This window comes from Salmo salar, chromosome 21, assembly GCF_965601325.2.
Source record: "Salmo salar chromosome 21, fSalSal1, whole genome shotgun sequence".
NCBI classification, from domain to species: domain Eukaryota; kingdom Metazoa; phylum Chordata; class Actinopteri; order Salmoniformes; family Salmonidae; genus Salmo; species Salmo salar.
This window is the reverse complement of record NC_138311.1, coordinates 34,105,486-34,117,500: the sequence shown is the minus strand read 5'-3', so window position 1 is coordinate 34,117,500 and position 12,015 is coordinate 34,105,486. Positions and strand designations below refer to the sequence as shown.

At 44.0% G+C, this 12,015-nt stretch overlaps 1 protein-coding gene across 1 annotated transcript; it reads left to right on the top strand.

Annotated features, from left to right (window-relative positions):
- Positions 1 to 8,461: 8,461 nt before the first annotated feature.
- pou1f1 (POU class 1 homeobox 1) lies at positions 8,462 to 11,924 on the top strand. Its single transcript, NM_001123670.2, is given in 7 exon segments — positions 8,462 to 8,704; positions 9,821 to 9,982; positions 10,243 to 10,341; positions 10,471 to 10,713; positions 10,818 to 10,982; positions 11,084 to 11,144; positions 11,273 to 11,924. Coding segments are annotated over 7 exon segments (1,077 nt in total). The 5' UTR covers positions 8,462 to 8,565; the 3' UTR covers positions 11,481 to 11,924.
- Positions 11,925 to 12,015: the final 91 nt, after the last annotated feature.

The window sequence follows — 12,015 nt, the reverse complement described above, 5'->3', positions numbered from 1 at the left end:
AAACGTCCCTGGTGGATGGAGCCGACATGACGGCTGGTTACACAAAGAGAGGGGGTTGGGTTTGTGTGAAAGAGCGGGAAGACTGAGGAACAAAGGGAGAAGCTATGCTATCGTAAATACAGTATCTTATGCATTCTAAAATTACCGCCCATTTGGAAAAGGGAAATGCAATAAATATTTACTCTGAGCTGCACTTCGGTAGGTTGGTCGTAGATGCTGGCCGTGTTGCCCAACAGAGATCTTGCTGTCCTCAGAAGAATGTCTCAGGTGGTAAATGGTATACGTTGTAGTATCGTCGTTGCGTGTTAGACTGGGTACGTTGTCCGTCCTTTCCTAGCCCACGTTTACAGTGGCCGCTGCTAACTCAATGGCTAGGAGGTATCACTTCTGTAGTGAATCAGAGATCAAAGTTCATACCATTCGCAACCAAAGCTCACGCTGAGGTTGGCTTAGTTCTGTAGTTATTATCTGAATCCTTCTGACATCGGACTGTCGCCCTAATGTACCCGGAACAGAAAGTTATTTGCCCTTTTAACGCAGAGGCTGCAGGCCTCGCGTACTCGGAACCGGAGGTTACATTTCGTTAAGGGCTTATATAGTGGAGGGAGAGAAGGGTGTGTTTCATAGTTTATAACCAATGTCTCTTCACAGGGGCGGGCCACTGATTGAGCAGAGCTCTAACTTTATGAAAACCCAATTCTCTCATTTGGAAGCTAAAATTACATTGAATCTTTCACAAATAGTTTCATATTCGAACATTTAAATTGCACAACAATTCCATGTGAATCTGATAACTAGAATGTGTAGACTTTCCCAGATACAGTTTATGTCATCCTGTCATCAGTCATAATGTCTCAGATGACAACCGAACTGACATCATATTCATTAAGTACCAACGCATATTTTCAACTGGTTCTATTACTCAGTGCTCATATGGTTCCTTTCCCCCCACTTGTTTGATGTTCCCAGACTCTCTATGTTTAACAAAGACTATTCAAGAGTCCTTCAGTAGTCAGAGAGAGAGGGAAGGGAGAAAGGTATTTATGGGGGGGTCATAAACCTTACCCACAGGCCAACGTCATGACATTTCTCTATCCTTCTCTCTCTCTCTCTAGCCTTCTCTCTTTCTCTAGCCTTCTCTTGCTCTTTCTAGCCTTCTCTATCTCTCTCTCTCTCTAGCCTTCTCTCTTTCTCTAGCCTTCTCTAGCTCTCTCTCTAGCCTTCTCTCTCTCCCTAGCCTTCTCTCTCTCTCTAGCCTTCTATCTCTCTCTCCAGTCTTCTCTCTCGCCTCTCTCTCTCTCTCTAGCCTTCTCTAGCTCTCTCTCGCCTTCTCTCACTCTCTATCCTTCTCTCTCTCTATCCTTCTCTCTCTCTCTCTAGTCTCTCTCTCTCTAGCCTTTTCTGCACGCTCTCTCTCTAGCCTTCTCTCTCTCTCTAGCCTTCTCTCTCTCTCTAGCCTCTCTCTCTCTAGCCTTCTCTCTCTCTCCAGTCTTCTCTAGCTCCCTCTCTCTCTCTAGCCTTCTCTAGCTCTCTCTCTCTCTCTCTCTCTCACCTCTCACTCTCTAGCCTTCTCTCTCGCTCTAGCCCCTCTCTCTCTAGCCTCTCTCTCGCTCTAGCCCCTCTCTCTCTAGCCCCTCTCTCTCTCTCTCTCTCTCTCTCTCTCTCTCTCTCTCTCTCTCTCTCTCTCTAGCCTTCTCTGCGCACACTCTCTCGTAGCCATGACTATAAAAGAAAGGCACAACTTCAGTTCCCCATAATTGTTCAGTGAAAATATAGATTGAGGTTATTTCATGTTCTTTTGACGGTATAAAGATTGCTGAAAACAATCAGTCTGAAACAATTACATAGTTCCCTGTGCATTTTTATTTTAAAGTGTATAAATATATAACCCTACACTGCATTCTTTGCATTATCATGATATCATTGTTAGCTGTATCTGTGTATGTAGTCGACAGCCTATCAGTAAAGTATAGTACCCAGACAGCTATGACTATGGAGGGAGAGAGGGGGGACTCGGGTGTGTTCGTGGTGTATATTGATAGTAAAATAGATGTATCTTTAAACATTCAGCATTGAGTCCGATAAATATATTTACCAGTCCGATAAATATATATCACCAGTCAGATATATATATATACTACCAGAGCTGTATTTCAGAGGGAGCAGAGAGAGTGTTCAGACTGATGAGGTGCAGTGTCTGGGAGGTCTGGAACTGTAGCTACAAAGGAAAGAGAAAAAGAAAGAGAGAGATAAAATAAACCAGATTGACCAGAGAGATATGCCCTGATGGACTGGTAGGTCATATTCTGATAACTTTCTACATTTCTCCAGGGGAAATTTTCTTTAAAAGCGGGCTATGACTGATTTGTCTCCTTGCTCACAAGGTTTCTGTGGTAATAGAGAATTTCCTGTTCTCAGTAACCAATAGAGCATTGATCTTCTTGTTTGTTTAACTACAGTATGCGCTAACTGTAGCAGGATGCACATACAAAAAAAAGGCTAAGATTACATTTTCATATTGATAATTATCCAGAAACGTTACTTTCTTTATGTGGCTCACCTTCACTCTACCATATTTCACTAAATTCAATCTTTTTCCTCTTATTGTTCAAGTCTTACCAAATCCAACAGATATGACACCAGTAAAATGCCATGTAAACTGACCAAGGAATCACCACCAATGCACTTCCTGTAATCTGTGCAGTTGGGGACAAACAAACAAACAAAAACAGGCAATCTCGTTTGGCCGGAAAACATTTGGCTGTGACATTTACTAAATGAGAGCAGATGAATGGAGCAGAGTTGTATATCCAGGCTAACCTTTAGCTTGTTGAATATGTTGATGAAATTAGCCTCATACCCTGGTGCTACGTGTTTATGTAGTAGAGCTCAGAGGCAGTGAGCGCTCAGGGCAGATGCTGCACGATGGAAGCATAGGGTAGCTCTCTATATTCATCAGTTGGCGAGGCACTCTGCTATAGTTCAGGTTTGCATAATGGAAACAGGAGTTAAACATGACTCTGCTGTTTGGCCTCGTAGGGAAAACCACTTCAGTTTCAGGTGACATTAATGTCCCAGTTCAATATAATTACGTTTTGCTTGCGTAAAGAAAGTACAACTTTTATGTAAACTACGTACGCTTCATCTGCTTTTCACTGTTATATAACTGTACTGTATGATGACATTATAACGCCCCAGGAAATTATTTTATGTTACTTCATTGTAAACTGTATGAAAGCTACCAACATCCTTAACCCTTAACCACACACACACACACACACACACACACACACACACACACACACACACACACACACACACACACACACACACACACACACACACACACACACACACACACACACACACACACACACACACCCTACCACAGATCACCTGGCCTCAGTACTGTACGGGGGCATGTGTGTATATGATGTGATACCTGTGAGAAGACGTGTATGTGTCCTGTTCCCACTGCTCTGGTAGATCAGGCTGTGTGTGTGTGTGTGTGTGTCTGTGTGTGTCTCAGTGAGGGGTCGGAACAGGGCAGGTGCTGGGGACAGGTCCCTGCCGGCTCATGGTCCAATCACTAATTAGGTTGAGGGTCTTTGTTCCTCCACCATGGGAAAGGCTCCTCTTCACAGCTCCCTAACCACTCTCTCTCTCTCTCTCTCTCCCCTCTCAAACCCCTCTCTCTCTCTACCCTCCCTAACCCCTCTCTCTCTCCCCTCTCAAACCCCTCTCTCTCTCTACCCTCCCTAACCCATCTCTCTCTCTCTCCCTCTCTCTCTCTCTCTCTCTCCCCTCCCTAACCCCTCTCTCTCTCTCCCCTCCCTAACCCCTTTCTCTCCCCTCCCTAACCCCTCTCCTTAACCTCCCTAACCCCTCTCTTTACCCTCCCTAACCCTTCTCTTTATGTTCCCTAACCCCTCTCTCTACCCTCCCTAACCCCTCTCTCTCTCTCCTCTCAAACCCCTCTCTCTCTCCCCTCCCTAACCCCTTTCTCTTCCCTCCCTAACCCCTCTCCTTAACCTCCCTAACCCCTCTCTTTACCCTCCCTAACCCTTCTCTTTACCCTCCCTAACCCCTCTCTCTACCCTCCCTAACCCCTCTCTTTACCCTCCCTAACCCTTCTCTTTACCCTCCCTAACCCCTCTCTTTACCCTCCCTAACCCCTCTCTCTACCCTCCCTAACCCTTCTCTTTACCCTCCCTAACCCTTCTCTTTACCCTCCCTAACCCTTCTCTTTACCCTCCCTAACCCCTCTCTCTACCCTCCCTAACCCTTCTCTTTACGTTCCCTAACCCCTCTCTCTACCCTCCCTAACCCCTCTCTTTACCCTCCCTAACCCTTCTCTCTACCCTCCCTAACCCCTCTCTTTACATTTCCTAACCCCTCTCTTTACCCTCCCTAACCCCTCTCTTTACCCTCCCTAACCCCTCTCTTTACCCTCCCTAACCCTTCTCTCTACCCTCCCTAACCCCTCTCTCTACCCTCCCTAACCCCACTTTTTACCCTCCCTAACCCCTCTCTTTACCCTCCCTAACCCCTCTACTTTACCCTCCCTAACCTCTCTCTTTACCCTCCCTAACCCCTCTCTTTACCCTCCCTAGCCCCTCTCTTTACCCTGCCTCTCCTCTCTCCTGTGTACCAGTACTCTCTCTCTCTGCTCCAAGAATCCAGCTCATTCCGTCCAGACATTAGTCTTTACAGTAGGGGACATTAGCGAGACTATTCACTGTGGTTAAAGGACCTGCTCCTCTGGAGATGGTTAGACAGCTAAACACCTTGCTGAGGACAGACACACATATTTGAACCGCAACTAAGCACCTTGCCAAAGGCATAGGGATAAACCATGATTTATCAATTCTGATAAAATGGCATTTTAGTGTGTGTTCACTGCTTGTTTTCTAAGCTTTACAAATCAGTTTGATCTATTAGGGTACATCAGCATGGCTTTTTACTCCTTGTGGTGTTGTGAGGCAGGTTGGAGCGTGCCCACATGATGCTCTGACTTCTGGCTAGATGATGACATCAGCTCACCTGCTGCCCACCTACAACTACAGCTTATTGTCTCTTAAACAACAGTGTGACTTCACTGGTTTAACTCTCACTATACTCATCACAAAAACAACAGCGGGACTGAAGTCTTTTCTCCAGCAGAGTGACTCAGGGCCAGAGAGAAACTCACGCAGGCACACGTCTCCAGATGAACTACTAATCAGAGATGATGACTTCTGTTGTCTTTCATGTGAACACAGTTAACACACATAGAACCCACACAATACACACCCAATACCAAGCTAATTCATACAATACTAACACAATACCAACCTGATTCATACAATACTAACACAATACACACCCAATACCAACCTAATTCATACAATACTAACACAATACACACCCAATACCAAGCTAATTCATACAATACTAACACAATACCAACCTGATTCATACAATACTAACACAATACACACCCAATACCAACCTAATTCATACAATACTAACACAATACCAACCTGATTCATACAATACTAACACAATACACACCCAATACCAACCTAATTCATACAATACTAACACAATACCAACCTGATTCATACAATACTAACACAATACACACCCAATACCAACCTAATTCATACAATACTAACACAATACCAACCTGATTCATACAATACTAACACAATACACACCCAATACCAACCTGATTCATACAATACTAACACAATACCAACCTAATTCATACAATACTAACATAATATAAACACAATACCAACCTAATTCATACAATACTAACACAATACACACCCAATACCAACCTAATTCATACAATACTAACACAATACCAACCTGATTCATACAATACTAACATAATACCACCTGATTCATACAATACTAACACAATACACACCCAATACCAACCTGATTCATACAATACTAACACAATACCAACCTGATTCATACAATACACACCCAATACCAAGCTAATTCATACAATACTAACACAATACCAACCTGATTCATACAATACTAACACAATACACACCCAATACCAACCTAATTCATACAATACTAACACAATACACACCCAATACCAACCTAATTCATACAATACTAACACAATACCAACCTGATTCATACAATACTAACACAATACCAACCTAATTCATACAATACTAACACAATACACACCCAATACCAACCTAATTCATACAATACTAACACAATACCAACCTAATTCATACAATACTAACACAATACACACCCAATACCAACCTAATTCATACAATACTAACACAATACCAACCTGATTCATACAATACTAACACAATACCAACCTAATTCATACAATACTAACACAATACCAACCTGATTCATACAATACTAACACAATACACACCCAATACCAACCTAATTCATACAATACTAACACAATACCAACCTGATTCATACAATACTAACATAATATAAACACAATACCAACCTAATTCATACAATACTAACACAATACCAACCTGATTCATACAATACTAACACAATACCAACCTAATTCATACAATACTAACACAATACCAACCTAATTCACACAATACTAACACAATACCAACCTAATTCATACAATACTAACACAATACCAACCTAATTCATACAATACTAACACAATACACACCCAATACCAACCTAATTCATACAATACTAACACAATACCAACCTGATTCATACAATACTAACACAATACACACCCAATACCAACCTAATTCATACAATACTAACACAATACACACCCAATACCAACCTAATTCATACAATACTAACACAATACACACCCAATACCAACCTAATTCATACAATACTAACACAATACCAACCTAATTCATACAATACTAACACAATACACACCCAATACCAACCTAATTCATACAATACTAACACAATACCAACCTGATTCATACAATACTAACACAATACACACCCAATACCAACCTAATTCATACAATACTAACACAATACCAACCTAATTCATACACATACTAACACAATACCAACCTGATTCATACAATACTAACACAATACACACCCAATACCAACCTAATTCATACAATACTAACACAATACCAACCTGATTCATACAATACTAACACAATACCAACCTAATTCACCTACAACTAATAACACAATACCAACCTGATTCATACAATACTAACACAATACACACCCAATACCAACCTAATTCATACAATACTAACACAATACCAACCTGATTCATACAATACTAACACAATACACACCCAATACCAACCTAATTCATACAATACTAACACAATACCAACCTAATTCATACAATACTAACACAATACCAACCTGATTCATACAATACTAACACAATACACACCCAATACCAACCTAATTCATACAATACTAACACAATACCAACCTGATTCATACAATACTAACACAATACCAACCTGATTCATACAATACTAACACAATACCAACCTGATTCATACAATACTAACACAATACACACCCAATACCAACCTAATTCATACAATACTAACACAATACCAACCTAATTCACACAATACTAACATAATATAAACACAATACCAGGCACATCCTCTCCACTTCCCCTCCTAATCCTGCCAGACAGATGGTTAGAGTACAAACACACTTACAAACACACACTCTGCTTCTTTCACTACAAACCAGGTCAATCGCGTAAAAAAAGCTTAAATTAATTAAAATGTATTGCTAGAAGTTTTCTTAGTCTAGTATTCAGTTCTGCAGGGAGGGACATAGCTAGAAAGCTCATAAAGAAAGTATAAATGAAGTTTAAAACCTATAGATGTGAATGTTTGATACTATTGATGTATGTAGTGTGCCTTGTTTTTCCAGCAGCACTCATGACTATTCTGTCTTTACACATGTTACCCTAGCACAGTTTCTTCTCATAAACATAGAGTTTGAAATGGAATCAGATGGGAATATCTGTTCCCTATAGAGTCTGGTGCTCAGAATATCCATCCATATCATAAAAATAGCATGGAAATAGAGACAGACACCCAGAGAGAGAGAAATAAATGGATTGAGAGAGAGAGGGGGGGACCCAAAGAGACCCACCTAGAGAGAAGATTAAGTTACCCAATTCTCTCTGCTACTAATCCAGGCTTTTCCCGGCACTGGCTGGAGGGCTGGAGGCAGAGGGTCAGATACAACCACAGCTATGGGGGGTTGGGTGGGGGGTATTAACATGGATGAGGTGGCGGTGGTGGGGGGGCAGAGAAGGGTGGGGTATAAATACCTGCAGTAGACTTGCGGGTTTCACTCAGGTGGGCTCACAGGGAGGCCAGGGAGGAACACAGAGCAGATACTGGCCAGGTGACAGACACATGGGAAGCAGAAGGAGAGGGGACCAGCCAAGCACAGCAGCTTTTACCTGTCCAGGGAAGAAACCACAAGAAGTCAGCACCTGAGTGTCTACCTGAGAACAGCTAAGTGCAGAGAAGGTCAATCTTCCTGATCCTGTCCAGGTGAGAAGGAGGTCGTGAGATCATTGTGATGTCGTGCCAGGCGTTCAGCGCGGACTCCTTTACCACCCTGGCAGGAGACTCTCTGCCCCTCCTCATGCACCATGCCTCCGCTGCCGACTGCCTGCCCTCCTCCGCCTCCACACACACACACAACATGGTGTCCGCAGGTAACCTCTCACCCCGACCCCTAACCTCTGATCCCTGACCTCTGATAACACATTCTTTCTATACCTGTGAATCATTTCCAGTCTTCTAACAGTTGTGCTGGGTCCTGCTCTCTGTGGTGTAACTGTGTTGAAGGCTGCCTTTTTGCTCTGTGTGTGTGGGTGGATATTAGCAGAGCTGTTATAGCTGAACCCTGAACATCTCTCTTAGATGTTTGTAGATAGAACATCTCCAGCTCTTGGCCTTGGAGAGATTCCACAGATGTGGATAGAGTTGTGTGTGTGTGTGTAGAGAGCGTAGGTGGGGTGTTTGTGTGACCCCCACTGCTATCCGGGCTGCAGACTGACAGAAATGTATTAACTAACACCCCCACACTGGCACACGATTGCGCACACACACACACTGGGAGCAGGTAGCCTAGCGTTTAGAGCGTTGGGCCAGTAACCGACAGGTTTCTGGTTTGAATCCCTGAGCCGACGAGGTGAAAAATTGGTCGATGTGCCCTTGAGCAAGGCACTTAACCCGAACTGCTCCAGGGTCGCGTTGGCAGACACTGGCCGTGACTTGACTCTCCGAAGGGGGTCTCAGGGAGAGTTGGGATATGGAAAAAACACATGAAATAGCACCCCCCAAATGATTATTATTATTATTATTATTATTACACGCACACAAACACACATCTTACTTTACAGCTGAAGATGAAGATTTTGGACTGCATCTGAACATTGTCTGCACAGTTTCTCCCTGCTGTGTCTGTCTGTAGAGAATTATTACTGTAGTATGGAGGACAGTAGGAGTGTTATTAGCCTGTCCAGTTTGAGAGCTAAATTAACAGTCCACATTCACTACGAGAAATGACTTCCCCAGAAGAACACACCTGCTAACTGAGATCCAATGTTCTGTCCATCGTCATTGGAAAGGAACCCACACTATAGCTAATTCAACACTACAGCTTCTACAACAACGAATGTAAATCAACCACCATTCTATTGCTATCACTCAATACAGTTTCTTCCACAAGCAGGTGCACCCATGGACAATTACACAAGTACAGCAAAAAGCCATGTCTAAACTGATCTAAGGTCTCTCTCCCTCGTTCCCCCTCACCCTCTCTCCAGTCCCGTCAGGTCTGTCTCTCCTCCAGTCCTCCAAGCGTTCCCACATGCACCTCTCCACCTCCACCCTTGGCAACGCTCTCAGCAACGGTCCCCCCGGCCTGCACTACCCCGTCACACCCTGTCACTATAGCAACCAACAGACCACTTACGGCATGATGGCAGGTCAGTGATGATGGTGGTGGGGATGATGATGATGGTGGTGGTGGGGATGATGATGATGGTGGTGGTGGGGATGATGGTGATGGTGGGGATGATGATGATGGTGGTGGTGGGGATGATGATGATGATGGTGGTGGTGGGGATGATGATGATGGTGGTGGTGGGGATGATGATGATGGTGGGGATGATGATGATGGTGGTGGTGGGGATGATGATGATGGTGGTGGTGGGGATGCTGCTGATGATAACGGTTTCCTCCCTAGCTCAGGAGATGCTGTCTGCCAGTATATCTCAGACCAGAATCCTCCAGACCTGCAGCGTCCCGCACCCCAACATGGTCAACGGAGCAAACACACTGCAAGGTACACACACACACACACACACACACACACACACACACACCCGCACAGCACAGCACACCCTTAATACAGCTACACTCCCCTCTAGTGGCTGTAGCTGGTATCACAGTTGATGTTTCTCCATCTATTTAGGTTCATTGGCCCCTTGTCTGTATAAGTTTCCAGAGCATGGTCTGGGTGGGGGGTCGTGCTCTCTGAGCCACAGTTTCCCCCCACTGCCCCCGGCCGTGCTGTCTGATGAGCCGCCCCTGGGGGGCACTAAGGACCTCCGCCTTAGGAGCCGGCCACCAGACGAACCCCCCGACATGGACTCACCTCAGATACGAGAGCTGGAGAAGTTTGCCAACGACTTCAAACTCCGCAGGATCAAACTGGGTGAGTTAGATAGCTAGTGTCTTTCTGTCCTGAACTGTTTAAAACAGTTACACATGCACACCCACAATGTAATGGCTGACTGTGTGTGTGTGTCTGTTTCAAAGGGTACACCCAAACTAACGTTGGAGAGGCTCTGGCTGCGGTGCATGGCTCAGAGTTCAGCCAGACAACCATCTGTCGCTTTGAGAACCTGCAGCTGAGCTTCAAGAACGCCTGCACGCTAAAGACCATCCTGGCTAAGTGGCTGGACGAAACAGAGCAGGCCGGGGGTGAGTGGACAACCATGATCTTACCCTGGGAGAGAGGGACAACCATGACCTTAAAGTAATGAATGACTAAGGATGTGACCTTAATGTTGTTCTTTCCACAGCTCTGTTTAATGAGAAAATGGGCATGAATGAGCGTAAGAGGAAACGAAGAACCACTATCAGGTAACTGCCCTCAATTTTCTCTTCTGCATCAGATACCTACAACATATTTTTCCATCAGGTAACTAACTACAGCTGTTTGATCAAACACCAGCTCCCTCTTTAAACACTGCATCCCTCTCCTCCTGTAGTCTGGGGGCTAAGGAGGCATTGGAGCGTAGTTTCGGGCAGAAGATCAAGCCCTCATCTCAGGAGATCGTCCGTATGGCCGAGGGGCTACATCTGGAGAAGGAGGTGGTCCGGGTCTGGTTCTGTAACCGTCGGCAACGAGAGAAACGGGTCAAGACCAGCCTTCACCACAGCTCCTACCTGATCAAGAACAGTCCTACCTATAGATAACCCTAACCCCTATCTGTCCTCCAATGCCAAAAAACCTTGAGTTCGGGTGTGACCTCATTCTTTAATTGGACCAAAAGCGTATTGTTCTTCAAGTGCCTGCAGCCTACTACCATTTCTCCCAGAAGTGCCCAAACCTACGTATAACAATTTATGATTCCATGTCTGGTCGTTGTAAAAAGAAATGATACCCATGTGTCTTTATCATGATCTATTTATCTGAAATGTAATATATAAAACTGAATGATTATGAATGTGTACATCTAATTTAATGACAGATGTGTTTTCAAGTCAGAGACATCTTCAACCTAGAGAGAACTATATAGAGACATTCTCAGACATTTCGATATGTAAGAAATCAAAACGCAATGTCCCAGTTGCGCGTGTCATTTTTCATACTTACTGATTTCTTGATGCATTTCCCATGAATAAATACATACAAACCAACAGTGTGGTGAGGACAGGAGATGATTTAAGTGATGAATATACAAGCACCTGTGTCCCTGTAGCACACTGGAGACATTATACTGCATCAGTG